This window comes from Xyrauchen texanus, chromosome 25, assembly GCF_025860055.1.
Source record: "Xyrauchen texanus isolate HMW12.3.18 chromosome 25, RBS_HiC_50CHRs, whole genome shotgun sequence".
NCBI classification, from domain to species: Eukaryota; Metazoa; Chordata; class Actinopteri; order Cypriniformes; family Catostomidae; genus Xyrauchen; species Xyrauchen texanus.
In genome coordinates this window covers 10,283,997-10,302,522 of record NC_068300.1, presented here as the reverse complement: position 1 = coordinate 10,302,522, position 18,526 = coordinate 10,283,997, and the positions used below count along the sequence as shown (strand labels likewise).

Here is an 18,526-nt window from a genome sequence, read left to right as displayed (position 1 = left end):
AGCAAATACAAATATTTTATTTAAATTGGCCTTGATTGTGATCCCAGAGCAAGTATGCACACTTGATTTTCTTTGGAGTTAGTATGAAGTCTTAATTATATAAGGATGGCCAAATGGTAAAATTCGAAAATTTGGTTTAGAGATAAAATTTGGCTTTGTTCACATGTGTCAAAAATTAGAATTTTTAGGCACATCCCACTCAAATCTTCTATTATCTTGTGTGGTTTGAAATCCAATTAAAATCAGATTTTTTTGTCAGATAAGACTTTTTTTTTTTTTTTTGGTCATTTCATCTCTTTATTACTATAGTAACCAATTTTAACATAGTGAATATTAAAGGAATAAGGTCCCAAAAATGAAAATTCAGTCATTTACTCCCCATCATATTGTTCCATACTCATATGACATTCTTTCTTCCGTGGAACACAAAACAAGATCTTAAACAGAATATTAGTCTCAGTCACCATTGACTTTCATTGCATCTTTTACCTTACCATAAAAAGTGCATGATGACTGAGGCTAACAGTCTGCCTAACATTTCACATGACATTTTTGGGTGTACTATTCCTTTAATTGTACTGTCTAAACAAACAGATCCGATGACATCACTTAAATAAGATCGGATTTGAAAACCAAATCCGAATTGTGTGCAGTGTGAACAAAGCCAATGACATATACATCTAAATATTTCTATATTGTTGCAAGGTTTTTTAAAAAGTTAACACTGTTGACATATTTTATAGATGCTTTTCCATTCGTATTACATCAATCCTGGCCAGTTTCGAAATCCAAGGATTAGAGTGTGTCTTGCTGTGGACTGAAGTCTCAGTGAAGCCCAGTTTGCGGAACAGCGAGTTAGCTGCGCTCTGCGGGGAGCTGGTTTCTACAACCATACGGGAAATGCCTTGCTCTTTACAAAACTCTATTGCTGTCTCTGCCAGTTGTGTTCCCAGACCTTTACGCCGATGGGGAAAGGACACAATTAATTGAAACACTTCCCCCGCACCCTCCTCTAGAGTTGCCACATCCTCTGTGGCAGCGTTCCATCCATCGCTTCTGTCGCTCTGTACTATGCCCTTGACGCCAACTACAGCAAGGAGCCCGGCCACCTTTGACTTTCCATTCACCTCCATCTCTGCCACCCAGAAGTTATTCACCGGGTTATCCAGGAAGTTGGCCTGAATATCAGCCATTTCCACGTCCAGCTTTCTTTTGAGGTAGCCGTCGTAAATTTCGTGACAACAATAGTAAACCAAACTGGCCCATGCTCCTCCGAAAAGCAAAGCCTGGAAGTATGAGCTTCCTCCGAGCACATAGCCTGCCACAGAGATGCTGAATGTTATGCCGATGTGGTCTGGGTGGCTCATAGCTTTAAAGAAGGCTGGGTAGACATGTTCAAGAATCCCAAAGCGTAAGAGAGAGATGACAGCAACCTTATCTGTGGGCTTGTATGGCCTGATTACACAATGCGCTGTAACAGAGGTGGAAGAGAAAGGGATTCAATTCAATGTTGACATAACATGTGGAGTTTAGAAAATCCAGTAGACCCAAGTGCAGAAGGAAGGAATAAAATGCAGAAGGAAGAAAAAGAAAGGTTAACAATTTAACAAAGAAGTGTGGGAAAAAAGGATGCAAATGGAAGGAAGGAATGAAGTGTGGAAGAAAGGAAGTGCGGAAGAAAGGATGTGCGGCAGGAAGGAAGGAAAAACGAGAAGAATGGATTGGAATGCTAAAGGAATGAAGAGTAGAAGGAAGGAAGATTAGAGGGAAGAAAGAAAGTGTGGAAGGAAGGAATTGCTGAAGGAAGACAGAAAGAATGGACAAAAAGAATAAAGGAAGGGTGGATCAAAGCATGTGCAACAGAAAGGAAGGGTGGAGAAAGGAAAAGAGGAAGGAAGGACATTTTAATTAATAAAGGCTGAAAGGAAGAAAGGAAATGTGGATTGAAGGAAGCGTAGAAGGAAGACAGAAAGGATGAAAAAGTATACAAGAAGGGTGCTATTAAGGATTTATGGCAGGAAGGAAGGACGGAGAAAGGAAAAGAGGAAGGAAGGATATATTGAAGTAATAAAGGGTGAAAGGAAGAAATGACGTAGAATGAATGAAGTGTGGAAGGAAGGAAGTGAAGAAGGAAGCCAAAGAAAACAACAAAGAATAAAGAAAGTGTGGAATTAAGGATGTGCGGCAGGAAGGAAGGAAGGACGGAGAAGGTACTGTATGGGGGAAGGAAAAGAAGACAGAAAGAAGAAAGTGCAAAAGGAAGACAGGAAGAAAGGACGAAAATAATGAAGGGTGGAAGAATGCATGTGTGGCAGGAAGGATGGAAGGAAGGACATGTTGAAGTAAAGAAGGGTGAAAGGAAAGAAGGAAAAGAGGAAGTGGGGATGGAAGGAATTGCAGAAGGACAAAAGGAAGGAAGTGAAAAAGGAAGACAAAGGACGAAAAGAGTGAAGGAGATGTGGAAAAAAGCACGAGTGGCAGGAAGGAAGGAAGGAAGGAAGGAAGGACATGTTGAAGTAATGAAGAGTGGAAGGAAGGAAGGAAGGAAGGAAGGAAAAGAAGAAGTGTAGAAGGAATGAATTGTGGAAGGAAGGAAATGCAGAAGGACAAAAAGAAGGAGGTCCAAAAAAGTAAGACAAAGGACGAAAAGAGTGAAGGAGATGTGGGAAAAAACGTGTGTCAGGAAGAAAGGAAGGAAGGAAGGACATGTTGAAGTACTGAAGAGTGGATGGAAGGAAGGAAGGACATGTTGAAGTAATGAAGAGTGGAAGGAAGGAAGGAAGGAAGGAAGGAAGGAAGGAAGGAAGGAAGGAAAAGAAGAAGTGTGGAAGGAATGAATTGTGGAAGGAAGGAAATGCAGAAGGACAAAAATAAGGAGGTGCAAAAAAGTAAGACAAAGGATGAAAAGAGTGAAGGAGATGTGGGGAAAAACATGTGTGTCAGGAAGAAAGGAAGGAAGGAAGGAAGGACATTTTGAAGTACTGAAGAGTGGATGGAAGGAAGGAAGGACATGTTGAAGTACTGAAGAGTGGATGGAAGGAAGGAAGGACATGTTGAAGTACTGAAGAGTGGATGGAAGGAAGGAAGGACATGTTGAAGTACTGAAGAGTGGATGGAAGGAAGGAAGGACATGTTGAAGTACTGAAGAGTGGATGGAAGGAAGGAAGGGACATGTTGAAGTACTGAAGAGTGGATGGAAGGAAGGAAGGACATGTTGAAGTACTGAAGAGTGGAAGAAAGGATGGAAGGATGTGTGGCAGGAAGAAATGAAGAGCAGAGAAAGACAAGAGGAAGGAAAACATTTTGAAGTAATGAAGGTTGGAAGGAAGAATGAAAGATTAGTAAAGTGTGGAATGAAAGAGATGGTAGAAATGAAGTTCAGAAGGAGAGAAGAAAGGAACCCTTAACAAAACAAAAACATGTGGCAGCATGTTACATTCATGCTTGTTCATTATGTTTAATCTAGAGCTTTCAAATTGAACACATTAACTCATTGTATTTATTTAAAATGTTTAATGTGATTAACGCATTTACTAATTTGACATTAGATTCTGACATTTTTATTGACACTGGTTGGAATAGGGTGGAACATTTGCAATGTGTCCGAGGTCATTACACTGACGCACACACCACAAACACACACAACAGCGATTCAGTGTCAGTTCTCAAGTGATGGAGAAATTATCTATTAAGCATATTTTTAGTAAAAAAAAACAAAAACAAAAAAACAGATGGGACCTGTGAAAAGATGCATTTACATGTCTTGCTGAAAGTGAAGCATAAGCGTTTCCCCTGCATCATGTTAGTTCAGGCTTACCGGACATGCATCATTTAAGTGCTCAGTGCCAACGCTCTCTGTAGCGCTTTTCATGTGGAGTTCAAAATGGGGTGAATCATGTGAATGCCATGATTCATATTGTGGAGGATGAGGGTTTAAGAGATTTAAATCCGATTGCAGTGATTACTGAACACATGAGGACTAGTTCTTTCATTGAGTTTACCTCCCGCTTAGAGTTTGGGAAACGTTTAATGTTACTTGAATTGGTGCTATTTTAGTACATTTCTTTCTTTATACTGTGAAATAGTTTGTTTAGAAAATGTTAATAAAGCATTATTGTTACATTGTTTTCTTTTTTTTCCTAAGAAGAAATGACATGTATTTTGACAGGAAAAGACATATATAGAGTTAAATTTAAGAACTTTCTGCGATTAATCATGATTAACTATGAAACATTATGCGATTAATCGTGATTATCTGTGCGATATTATGCACTTAATCATGATTATGTATGAAATATTGTGCGATTAATCATAATTACGTATTATAATTGACTGGCAGTACTAGTTTAAGCACGTATGATCACATGAACATACGTGTGAAACATTGGCCATCCATGTGAAATATTCCAAAACCACACAAAAGATTGTTTTGTTAAAATGAAACATTTGAACTTTTCCATTAAAATATCAGAAAGACAGCTCTGTCCATTGAAAAACATACTTTTTCCTCACTAGAACACAACTAATTGGAATAAATTCATTTAAACAGTTGAACTACTGTTGGGAATGTCTGTGTATAATGTAAACCACCAACAAACTTAATACATTATAATAAAATAATGTTTTACATTTTATAAACCTGACACTCAGTGTAAACCCAAGAAATATAAATACATACATTACAATAAAGTTGCCAATTTACCTGAACTATCAGTACACCTATATTAATATTCACAAAGATTTAGAAAATTACATATCTTGCCACAACAAACTGCATTTTAAACAACTCTCCAAAGAACAAGCTATTCCAGTCTTTGCATGCTAATTTCATTAGCAGTAACACAAAACTGACACCTTCGAGACATCTTCTTTAACACATTTTTACTAAGAAAATTTGACTTACAGTTACGTTTCTCTGCCATCGCTACCTTTTCCTTCTTTATAACTATCAGACGCGCTCTCCCCCTCTTTACCTCCACTATCTGTGAACTTTAGCCACAGTGTGGGACAAAAACCCTAATACAGAGCCACTTAGGGAAAGCAATGGGGCACGTGCACACACACACACACACACACACATTTAACGTCTCATTGGTCAAATCAGCTCTAATCTTAGACGGACTGTGTGATAAGGTCCTCATGCATTGCTGGTTCAAACATTGGCCAGTATATTTCAATGACTTTGTAGGGCTGGACTTGTTTGGCAGCTGCAAATGTGACCATGGTTTTAATCGTGAGATACCAGATTGGTGTAACTGTGTCATTGATGTGGGCTGTTAATGTTGATACCTCACTGCCAGCTCTACATGTTAAAACTGCTGATTACAAACACCTTTAAGTTGACCAAACTATTCCTGTCAAAACTGATTGTCTGTTTAAATGACAGCTTTCATGTCTTGAAATTTTATTTCCCGAACTAACGGTCATTTTGTGGATGAATTATTGTCTCAGTATCTCTCAATTTGAATCCATAATAAATATTCCTCTAACAACATGAGATGGGAGTTACAAAGTGTTCATTAGAGTTAACTAAAAATAATGTTTATGTTTATTTGAAGTTATATAGCTTAACTATCACAAGTTCTGCTTTTAGATAGAAATACAGACAGACAGCCATTACGACCATTTTTGTTCCATTTTCCTTGAAGAGAAAGATTTTAATAAGATGTACATCTGCTTAAAGTAACTTTTGTCAACTTTTATGATTACTCTGTATAGATGGACTATAAACTAAACAGCCATGGACTAAAAGCAACAAAACTAGAGTTTCTCATTTATATTTAAATGAGAAATCTTTAGTTGTCTTTGAGGTGCCACGAACCCATGAAATATATCTAATAAGGCCCACTTGTGTCACCAATGCAGAGTGCATGTTAAAAAGGACAGACAGTTTTCCAAACCAAATTTAGAAGTTGAATCATAGTTGACGCAAAACATGTTCACCGGCTTTTATTTTTTAAATGAACATCAAAATTTTAGGTTAAAATGTATATGAGTAAATAAAAGACTGCTAAATAAAAGGTGCTGTGACTGGCCACCATTTCTTTTAAGTTTTTCTAGAAATGTCCACTGGGTGTCACTAAAAGCAAGTTAGAAGGCTACTACTCTATCGAGTTTTAAATCAACAAAATCGTCCTCCCTACCCAAAACCTTAAACCTAACCGATAATGTCATAAAAGGCAAACGTGAGATGAAAAACGCAGTTGCTTAAGCAACCACGTCATTTTGTGGTGCTTCTATGACACTTTCGGTTCACATGTTGACTTGTGCGCTCTTCAGAACTCGTACCCTGGTCCTTTGCAGCGCAAGCGCAATGCTCTATCAGTTGAGCTACCGCACAATTTCATCACACAAGAACAAGCTTTAAAATGTAAAATTCTGCTTTCATTTAGTAAAATATAGGTATTGAAATGTTTCAACGAGACCAAGTTGATAATACCGTATGAATTCAAAAAGTAGAATTAGTAGAATGCTGCTTAAAAGAGTTTCATATAGAATAATTTGAATTAAGATAAAGTGTGACACGAAACTTGCTGTTGCTTACAATGATGCCAAATGGCTTAGCGCCTCACATAATACCATTGTAAATCACTTAAGATCTCAACTACACTATAAAATGCAAAAGGAAGACATATTAAATACTAAAATGTAAGCGCCCCACTTTACCTGTATTTATGCTATAGCACCACAGGACATGTCAACTTCCCTCTTATATTGCACATGACTGTAGTGAAACATATTGTTCTGCCTTCAGTCAATCCAACACAAACCTCACCTAACTGGACCTAATGGATCTTTGATTAACTCACTGTTTGAAATCCCACTTTTATAGATGAATGTTCTCACACCTGTGAGATATAATATCTGCTCAGTAAATATTAGCTCAATTTCTATTGTTCATCATTTACTGTACAGTAGCCCCCAGTGCTAAACGATTTAACGCAACCTTTCACCTCCATTTATTTAAGGACATAAAATGCACTTTAAAACTCGCTGGAATAAATATAAGCAATTGCTGTTAAGTGCTAATGGCATTTCACAAACCAATATGCTTTTTAAATATATCTTACAATATATTTCAGTCATATTTATAAGGACACCCAATTGAAACCGAAAGTGCGAACACAAGAACAGTGTGGTTATTTACAGTCTGCTGCGGTTGTTGTCTGATTCTGATGGTGTTACTGATAAATGTGAACCATCTAGATGAGCATCATATTTTTTATCCCTGGTCTTTAAAGGGATAGTTCATCCTAAAATGAATAATGAAAAATTACTAACCCTATGTTGTTCCAAAACTATATGAGTTTTCTTCCATGGAACACAAAAGGAGATTGTGGAGGTGAGGGCATGGTCGAGGTAAGGACATGCACCTGAGATGAATTGTGACTAATTACCATCTCTATGTTCACAGTGAGAGTGGGGGGAGATAAAAAGACAGCCAGTTCACAGAGAGAGGAGAGAGACAGACAGACCAGTGTCTTCGTTTCTGTCCCCTGAGAGAGAGAGAGAGAGAGAGAGAGAGAGAGAGAGAGAGAGAGAGAGAGAGAGAGAGAGAGAGAGAGAGAGCTTTGCGTTGTGTGAAGCTGAAAAGCTGACTATTTATTTGAGTGACACTGCGAAGCCATCTTGTGTTTTGAGTGAAGCTGTACAGTGATTGCTGGTTATTTGAGAATAAAACGGACTCACGTGATCTATGGAAACCGGTTCCCGCTTCCTCCTTTATCTGCCCAACCCAAACCTTTGTTACACTGGTGCCAAAACCCAGGAAGTAGGAAGGATGTGCCGTCCAAGGAGTCCTCGCCGCTGACTGGGGGTCACAACGCTAAGGGAGTGTTCGATCCAGTGGCACTGGAGCCTTTGTCAACCAGCAACCGGAAGGAATGGCAAAAGGGTCCAGTGCCATCACCCGGCATAGTGGACGGAAGCAGGACAGCAGGCCAAGGACCACTTGATGGCGTATCTTGGACTGGCGAGCTCCTCTCTCTCTACCTTTTGTTATTACCGCCCCCTTCTTCACTTTCACCTCTCTTTCACCCTGTTCCCAATCCCAGGCATGCACAGGTCGGATCTGGAGTCCGATGTGATCCATCGATGCTCGCTCCCTAGAAATGGCTGTGGGGGGAGTAGGTCACAGGCCGGAGAAATCCCCGATGGGCAGAACAAGGGAAGATAAGTGGCAAATTACTTCCACCTGTGCACTGTGTTTCAGGAGGAGATGGCAGCAGAGGAGAGAGAGATGTAATAAGCTTGTCTGCATGTCTGAATGTTTTTATGATTTGATGCCGCTGGCCGAAAAGCAGTGCGTCTTTTTGTTTCATTGTACACTGAAAAGTGTCATTAAATGTTTATGTGTTTGTCAAACCGGTTCCCGCCTCCTCCTTGGCCGACCTGTAATGATTAAAGAGATATTACCAGAATTTTTGTGTCAGTCACCATTCACTTTCAGTTCATCTTTTTTCCATACAATGAAAGTGAGCCGTGACTGAGGCTGTCATAAAGTTTCGGAACATGAAGGTGATTAAATTATTATATAATTTGCATTTTTGGGGTGAACTATCCCTTTAAAACTGTTTCTGCAACATATGGTTCTCCCCTTCTCTGTTTTGTTCTTGACACTTGAATGAAGTTATGATCTTAAAGCACTAAGTCACACAATAGAAAAAAGCAAACAAACCCTGATTGCTTCCTTTTTTCCTCTAAGGTTTTGTTTTTCTTTCCCACTACATTAATTATTTTTTGGTTTGCTAATGAGTTTTGCACCAACAAATGTCTAGCGACTGCTGTCGAATTTTAATTTAATGTATTTTCCTGAAATGCACAGAAATGAAACTCCTGTAATAATTTTTCTGCAGAATATTGAATCCAAAAAACTAAAATAAAGAGAAATTATTACAAAATAATCGTTCTTATAGAACAGAATTTGGAGAGAATGAAATTGTGGCAGGGGTGGAGGAGGCGAGAACCAGCTTGGCAATATAAATAATATTTTAATGAATAACTTAAACCAAAAGACAAACACACACATGCCGGACATGTCCGTAAACAATCTCTCTCTCGTCATACCACCGTCTGCCATCGGCCTTTATCCCTCTCGGAGGCTTAATTAGCCTGATAAGGGACCGGGTGTGTATAATCACAACCTGGCCCTGCCCTCCGCCCTGCCACAGAAATGTATTAGTGTTTTATTTATTAGTGTAAACACGGCTACTCAGATTTAAAAAGCTCAGGGGCCACAAACAGGATCTCTTTTTAAATTTTAAACTAATTTCTTATTTTAAAGGTGCTGTAAGTGATTTTTTTCAAGGAAAGTTATGCAAAACAATTTCTGCTTTCTGAAAGATATTAATGGAATAAGTGTCATGAGATATCTCACCGGTCTCTGTTACAACTCTAGACTCTGTAAACAGCAAACTAAATTCTGTCCGCAGGCCGTGGTCTCTGACGCTTTCGACCTGTCAATCGTTTTGCGCGTTCTCTTAGTGCTGTAGTTGCTGCAACGAATTATTGAGGATTAATGCCATTTTAATGCCATGTTGCACATAGCAGTTGTCAGTTGAGGGTGCTATTTTGCTTCTGTTGTTTTTAATGGCATTAAAAGAATTTATATATCACATTACTATTTAGTAAGTATCTATTTTTGGGATAATCCAGGGTATTAAATTATTAAAGGTCCTCTCTCTCTCTCTCTCTCTCTCTCTCTCTCTCTATATATATATATATATATACACACACACACATACACGTGGCCAAAAGTTTGGAAAGAAATCGGTACTTTAATTCACCAAAGTGGCATTTAACTGATCACAAAGAATAGTCAGGACATTACTGATGTAAAAAACAGCACCATCACTATTTGAAAAAAGTCATTTTTTATAAAATCTAGACAGACCCCATTTCCAGCAGCCATCTCTCAAACACCTTACCCTTGAGTAATCATGCTAAATTGCTAATTTGGTGCTAGAAAATCACTTGCCATTATATTAAACACAGATGAAAGCTATTTGGTTTGTTAAATGAAGCTTTTTGTTTTTGTTTTTGAGTTGCCACAGTATGCAATAGACTATGCAATATTTAGTTAGTTAGTTAGTTAGTTTAGACTTTATTTGTTCCCATTGGGAATTTTGTTTGCAGCATACTCAGGTGGCATTTCATTTAATTTCAACAAACAGAGCCATCAATGGACATTCACATAGACATACCCTTACTGCGCACCTTGCAAAAAATTAAGATAGGATTGCCAGACCTGCTGGACATCCTATCTCTTTTTGCATTACCCATTTAAAAATGTAATTTCTTGGGGAACAAATGATAATTTGGATCTGTTTTTAGTAAATCGGGGAGGGCAGTACCATCAACCAGGTGGCAACAGTTCAAATTATTAGGTAAGGGGATGCCATTTGTCACCCACAAAGTAATTTGCCTTATCACTCTCTTTCTGTAGATATATTCCATACTTGGAAAATAATCCCTTACAGTTTACTGGCCATTGTTACTGTTTTTCTGACTGTCTTTTTCTGTTCCTCAGTAGCGTTTCCGAATCAGCAAATGATACAAAAGGCCAAAAGCAAAATAAAACATCTGAAGCATTTTGTTGTAGACATTAAAAGATAACAGTTTCTTTAAGAAGTAAATTCTTTGTTGTGTCTTCATGCTTATATGATCAGTCCATAGGTCCCATTTAAGCTTATGATCAAGCACAATACCAAGGTATTTATAATTTGAAACAAGTTGTATTGGCTCCCATTGATAAATGCAGTGTTCAAGAGTTAGTGTATAAAATGAACAATGATGTGATACAACACATCCCTGGGTAAAGCCTATACAAGTGATCAATTTGTAAGAAAGTGACGTACCAATTTTTACCTGTTGGATTTTACAGCTAAGAAAATCAACAACCCATGTAATCAAATCAGCTTCAAGTGAAAAATCTATAGCCAGTATATCTGCTAAGATACTTGGACAAATAGTATTAAATACAGATATAAAGTTCACAAATAAAATCTTAGCATGAGTCTTTGGTTTCTCAAGGTGAGTAAGCAATAAGTGCAATATAGTCAGAATTGCATCCTCCACCCCCTAGAAGCTTGGTATGCAAATTGCAAGGGGTCGATGAGGTGCTATGTATGAGATACATTATACTTCTTCACTAGATGTTCAAAGCACTTCATGACCAGTGATGTCAATGCTATTGGTCGAAAGTAAATTAGAAACCCATGGGTATAGGGATTTTTGGCACAGGAACAATTGTAGATGTTTTCTATAGGGTAGGGACCTTGAGGAAATTATAAGACAACCTAAATATGTCAGTAAATACTGGCGCTAACTGTTCGGCACAATACTTTTGTACACTTCCACAAATGTTGTCCGGACCTGGGCTTTTTCGTGAGTTACAGTCTCTAAACAGCTGGAGGACATCTGATTCATTGATAGTAAAATTAGATAAAGAGGGCGGGCTGGGAGCATCACAGAGGGAACCTTAGCACCGTAGCCACTCTCATGGCGACAAAAATAAGTGTTGAGTTGGGTTGCCATCTCCAGTCCCTCACTGCCTTGCAAGACAAGAGGAGATTTTCCCCTGCCCTTGTGTGCAGAATTGGTCATGGTTTAAATTCCCTGCCATGTATGTCTGGGATTACCGGATGCTAAAGTGGCTTCTATCCTTTGTTTGTAGTTGTATTTGTCTTTTAAGCTGTCTTTGTATGTCCCTTTTTGCTGTCTCATCCTGGTTTCTGTAAGTTTTTTTACTCTGAATTATATGATTCTTTAATTCCTTAGACACCCATGACCTATCATTAAGATAAACATTAAAAGTCTTAGTGCGTATCACTGAGTCTACACAGAAGTTAATGTAGTCAGACACTGCCACAACCTGTTCATTAATATCAGGGCTATTGAAGACCTCCCATAATGTGCACTCAAAACATCCCTACAAAGCCATTATGCCATCATTATTACAAACATTAACAGACTTTTTTTAGGCTTCTCCCTCTCTAGTAACCTCTATGAGACCACACTGTGGTCTGATGCCCCTAATGGTGGGAGAAGGGATGAAATATAGGTGTTTTTAACAGTTCCTATGGTCTTATTTTTCCTAGTGGGGCAATCAACATACTTATAGTATGTGTGCAGGCATTTCTTAGCAGAACAGTTATTAAAATCAGTGACTCAAGTTTCTGTGAGAGATTATAAATACTCTCTAGTGCCTTAATAGAGTTTTCTTTAGGGTATATGTATTAATTTAGGGTATTTAGGGAATAAACATAATTACACAGTGTCCCGATTAATAAATTGTAATAAATCGCATTTAATCGCATATACAAATATTTGCCGAGAAAGCCCCTCAGATAACAATAATTCAATATATAATAATGAAATAATTATAAATAGTTATCTTTAAATATTTTCAAATTATATATATATATACATACATAAAATATTCAGATAATTAAAATGCATTACATTCTTGTGGTAGACGAGTTAATCATTGATAAGACAATACAATGTATTGTTTAATACCATATTATTGATCATAAGTCAATCATTGGCATACAGTTCACAGCAATCCATTTCACAAGTGAATTTGTCAATCAGTTGGAGGTTTATTATGAGGGCTTGTTTAAGGACCCGTCAATGTACACCTGCGTCAGACATGCTTGTGTAGTGTCTCGGGTGCGTTGCGTCATAAACATATAATTTTTAGGTCACTGTGTCAAGTTAAATATAGTTTAATACTTAGAACACATCTTGAGATCCCTTAGTTCAAATTTGCACTCCATCAAGTATTTTGAACGCAAGAACGTGACGCATATTTGTTTTGTTCTGCTGCTGGTTGGTTGTTTTCTTCACTGTATAAACTGCGTGTTGCCACACAGCTGAATTTTCACTTACTGCCCTCTGGAGTAAACATGTGGTACTACAAGCTTTCATTTCTAAGGGATCTTCCTTATTATGTTCTGGGGGCATGCGATTAATTGCGGTAATTTTTTAATGCATTATTTTTAATAAAATTAATTACACTGAATTAACGTGTTAAATCGACAGCCCTAATATATACACTCACCTAAAGGATTATTAGGAACACCTGTTCAATTTCTCATTAATGCAATTATCTAATCAACCAATCACATGGCAGTTGCTTCAATGCATTTAGGGGTGTGGTCCTGGTCAAGACAATCTCCTGAACTCCAAACTGAATGTCAGAATGGGAAAGAAAGGTGATTTAAGCAACTTTGAGCGTGGCATGGTTGTTGGTGCCAGACGGGCCGGTCTGAGTATTTCACAATCTGCTCAGTTACTGTGATTTTCACGCACAACCATTTCTAGGGTTTACAAAGAATGGTGTGAAAAGGAAAAACATCCAGTATGCGACAGTCCTGTGGGCTGAAAATGCCTTGTTGATGCTAGAGGTCAGAGGAGAATGGGCCGACTGATTCAAGCTGATAGAAGAGCAACTTTGCCTGAAATAACCACTCGTTACAACCGAGGTATGCAGCAAAGCATTTGTGAAGCCACAACACGCACAACCTTAAGGCGGATGGGCTACAACAGCAGAAGACCCCACCGGGTACCACTCATCTCCACTACAAATAGGAAAAAGAGGCTACAATTTGCAAGAGCTCACCAAAATTGGACAGTTGAAGACTGGAAAAATGTTGCCTGGTCTGATGAGTCTCGATTTCTGTTGAGACATTCAGATGGTAGAGTCAGAATTTGGCGTAAACAGAATGAGAACATGGATCCATCATGCCTTGTTACCACTGTGCAGGCTGGTGGTGGTGGTGGTGTAATGGTGTGGGGGATGTTTTCTTGGCACACTTTAGGCCCCTTAGTGCCAATTGGGCATCGTTTAAATGCCACGGCCTACCTGAGCATTGTTTCTGACCATGTCCATCCCTTTATGGCCACCATGTACCATCCTCTGATGGCTACTTCCAGCAGGATAATGCACCATGTCACAAAGCTCGAATCATTTCAAATTGGTTTCTTGAACATGACAATGAGTTCACTGTACTAAAATGGCCCCCACAGTCACCAGATCTCAACCCAATAGAGCATCTTTGGGATGTGGTGGAACGGGAGCTTCGTGCCCTGGATGTGCATCCCACAAATCTCCATCAACTGCAAGATGCTGTCCTATCAATATGGGCCAACAGTTCTAAAGAATTCTTTCAGCACCTTGTTGAATCAATGCCATGTAGAATTAAGGCAGTTCTGAAGGCGAAAGGGGGTCAAACACAGTATTAGTATGGTGTTCCTAATAATCCTTTAGGTGAGTGTATATATATATATGCTGATTTAGGGCCATATTTCATGATTGCAAGTGTGATATTGTTTATATACAACAGTTCGGAAAAACCGAGTAAGGTCATAAAAACGCATTTGTGCATGGAACTACTTTATTACACGACGGATCAGAATCTGCCGTTGCTGGTTCAACCCAAATGATCGCAAGAGTCGCAAGAGTCGATCACTATAGAAACCGCAATGTCCTCTGCCATTTTTCACAGCACCCATTGTGTAATTAATCAGTCTGTTGTGTCTCTCAGCTGTGATGAGCCGTAATGCTGAAGTTGTTTTTTAAAGCCATTTAAAGCTATTTCCTAGCTTTAGTAGTGTAGTAAGTGTAGTAAGCGATCATGAAGAGCTGTTGTATTTAAACGGCTGACATGGATTCACTTCACGTCACCAAACTGGCTCATATTACACACAAAAATTATCTTTTGCCACCACCTGCTGGCTAACATATGTAATGTCCAAAAACAAAAAGACAAACCATAGCTCTAAACAGATCTGCACTACTCTTACACTTTAGTTTAGAATGGCACGAACACAAGTGGAGTGATACACACACAAAGTGAAGCGTCCGAGTGCTGATGCTGTCAGACCATCAGTGCTCATGGGACGTCTCTCATCCAATCATTTTCGAGGACCGGAAACTAACTGTATATATATATATATATATATATATATATATATATATATATATATATATATGCACAGTGTATATACAATGTACTAAAATGAAAAGATTTTTCATAACATATAGTAAAAAAACAGCTTTACAACACTTGAGTTCAAAACAAGACTCAAAATAGTAATACATTATAATATATGACTTGATGAGGTATGTTTGAAGTCATTTCTTAAAGGTGTTTACATACTATTTGGGCCCACTTTAGCTACCAAATATATAATGATGTTCTTATATTTGTTTTCAGATGGTACAATGGAATTTTGTTTTGACAGTATTACAGTGGAAAGTTGAATTATGTCATTTGTTTTGATATGGAAGCAGCACGAGCTGTTGTGACAGTGTCTGAAGCAAACAACCTGTGAATGTCAGACCAGATTCAATTTCATCTGTAGTGAGATGCCTCCTTACACCCTCTTAAATCAATAAAAGGCCCTTATGTATCACAGAAGAAGGTGAGGGTCAAGGGACTCTTCAAGATTAGAGAATAATTTAAGGCATGTCTGTGAATTTAGAATTCAACACCAATGACCCCTTTAATCCTGCTAACCTTTATTCAGATCATGGTAAAATCAATGTGTCAACAATTTTAAATGTCTTCTGAAACTCTAGAGGAGACACATGTGAGATTACTTGGGTCTTCTTTTATTAAAAATCTGAGATGCAGGAGACTCAAGATAAAGTCTCAATTTGATCTCCAAGCAATCTCATTTCTTTCTAGCAGATACAACTGTGATATTATTATATTATATCTCATTTGTGTGGCAAGGAACATGCTCATTTTCACTGTTTGTTTGATCTGTTTTCTTTCTAAACTTTAATGTATTTATTAAAATCATAAATACAACTAATTTGATGCAATCTTTACAAAACAGGGCCATGATTCTCAGACTAGAGCATTTAATCAATTCCTGGGTTCCTTAATCAGGAAAATGCATTATTATTAAAATTTTATCTCTCTTTCCCAGTGCAACCTTGTCATTGATAAAACAGCAAGTTATTATAAATAATTCAGAAAACTGCCATTAATAACTGCATTATATATTGGCCTTCTGTTCATGTCATGGTCTCATTTCCTTTGAAAAAATACTCACTTCTGCCTTTCAAAGTTTGAGGCAGTTAAAGTCAAATCCCATTACAGTGAGATACGGAAAACTTTGTATTACGCCTGTCTGTTCACTTTTCACGCCCTCTAATTTAAAAGAGGTAAACTATAACCAAGCTTTTGGGAAAATTACTTGTTGAATCAATTCTAATTATTAGTTTCCATATGTTACACCACAAAGAAGAAACAAGGGGTCTCATGTACTGTATAAAGCTTGGCGTGGATTTCATCCTAAAATTGTGCATATGCACAAACATTTTCAGATTTATTTGCCAGAAACTGCGCAAAGTTTTCCGTATCTCACTGTAATGATGATATATATATATATAAAATGTTTTCATTTTTTATCCCCTTTTCTCCCCAATTTGGAATGGCCAATTCCCTCTACTCAGTAGGTCCTCATGGTGGCGCAGTTACTCACCTATATCCAAGTGGCAAAGGACAAGTCTCAGTTGAGACAGTCAATCCGCGCATCTTATCACATGGCTCGTTGGTCATGACACCGTGGAGACTCGCAGCATGTGGAGGCTCATGCTACTCTCTGCGATCCACGCACGAATTACCACGTGCCCCATTGAGAGCGAGAACCACTAATCGTGACCACGAGGTGGTTACCCCATGTGACTCTACCCTCCCTAGCAACCGGGCCATTTTGGTTGCTTAGGAGACCTGGCTGGAGTCACTCAGCACACCCTGGATTCGAACATGCAACTCCAGGGTTGGCTGTCAGCATCCGTACACACTGAGCTACCCAGGCCCCACTTTATGAAACTTTTATTTATTTCTTTTTTCTCTCTAGACAGTCACACCATATTTTATACTTAACCCCAGAAAAAAAGTATCCAAATGACTGAACTTAGTAATTGAAAGCATGTTCATCATAGTAGAGGTGTAATTATATCAAGTTAAGAATTTCGCTTAGAGCCCTCGTAAGCTCAGAAACGGCTCTGCACACTATCCATTCAAGCAGCGTAGAGCGTGCAGGCAGAGCATTACTGAGAAAACATCTCATTTAGTTGAGTAATGCTGAGTAAAGCTAACAGTTAACAATGAAACACTGCTTTTCTGAAAGCATTCTTCTTCAATAACGGCTAGACACAAAGGCATTGGGTGGGAAACCAATAAAAGTGTGACACAGTTCAGTCAACGGTGATTGAGGGGAAACAAAAGCTTGCTATAAACGCCATATTGCAATTCGATACTGGTCTCTTCCCCTTGGGGAGAATAGAGACGCTATACTGGCAGGCAGGTGGGTCTAAGGCACACTTTATCTATCACACTTAAAGAAAAGCCAACCACCTATGCCTGCTCAACAACATGCAGAGATATTATAAGGTTTACGGAGATGGACACAATGGGCCAGACCTGTCAGCACAACAGCAATCTTTCTGATGGAGAGATGTGTGTGAGTGTGGTACCATTTACCGGTTTTCATTAGGAGGAGACTGTGTGTAAGTGTAATTGTCGGCTGGGGATGCTGGTTTAGTATGGGGGTTTTGTGCACGGAGAACTCAGGTGCTGCTATATTAATAAATGATGGTGGGAAAAGTGCACTCTGAGGATCACAGTAGAAGTGAGTTGGAGTGGATGTTTCCCTTTAAAACATAACAAACTCGATGTTGAGTTCAGGTGTTATTTCTTGTTACATGGAAAGCCACACACTGTTGTGTGCAGTCAGCACTCCTAAAACTCATTCAAAATCGATTTAATGCATAAGGGAATTAGGCTTTCTTTATACTGTATATGTTTTAAGACAGATGTGTTAAAGTGATAGTTCACCCAAAAATGAAAATTCTCTCACCATTTACTCACCCTCATGCCATCCCAGATGTTTATGACTTTCTTTCTTCTGCAGAGCACAAATTTAGATTTTTCTAAGAATATTTCAGCTCTGTGCAAGTGAAAAAGCACATAAAGTCAGTATAATAGGAATCCATATGACTCTATGTTAAATCCATATCTTCAGAAGTGAATTGATAGGTGTGGGTGAACTGACATGGATTTAACCACTGGAGTTGTATTGATTAATTTTATGCTGCCTTTATATGCTTTTTTGATCTTCAAAGTTCTGGTCACCATTCACTTGTATTGTTAGGACCTACAAAACTGAAAAAGTCTTCTGAAAATCTTCGATTGTATTCATCAGAAGAAAGAAAGTTATACACATCTGACATAAACAATAAGAGAAGGACAATCGGGTAAACATTTAGATGTTTCTCTTTTGTGAAATAATTTATGTGAAATTAATTTCATGCAATTGTATGTTGTAACTATAATGTTTGTCACTTTACATTTATCCATTATGTTTTTATGTTACATTAGGTTTAGGAGTAGGATTAAGGGATCTTTAACTATCTATAAAATAGTAAAAATGTAACTATAGAAATATATTTTTAAAATAAAGTATTAACAAAAATGTTACGTTTCTAAGGCTGTAGATACAATAA

The 18,526-nt window shown here is 38.1% G+C and overlaps 1 protein-coding gene across 2 annotated transcripts; it reads right to left on the bottom strand.

Annotated features, from left to right (window-relative positions):
* Positions 1-381: 381 nt before the first annotated feature.
* Positions 382-8,370, bottom strand: LOC127618386 (N-acetyltransferase 8). Of its 2 annotated transcripts, none has more exons than XM_052090793.1 (2): positions 7,690-8,370; positions 382-1,471 (listed from the first exon to the last, which is right to left on the bottom strand). In XM_052090793.1, the coding sequence occupies exon 2, from the start codon at positions 1,365-1,367 to the stop codon at positions 738-740; it is 630 nt and encodes a 209-aa protein (XP_051946753.1). In that variant the 5' UTR covers positions 1,368-1,471; positions 7,690-8,370; the 3' UTR covers positions 382-737. The 2 variants fall into 2 exon arrangements, with proteins under 2 accessions (XP_051946753.1, XP_051946752.1); XM_052090792.1 differs by lacking the exon at positions 7,690-8,370 and adding an exon at positions 4,904-4,984.
* Positions 8,371-18,526: the final 10,156 nt, after the last annotated feature.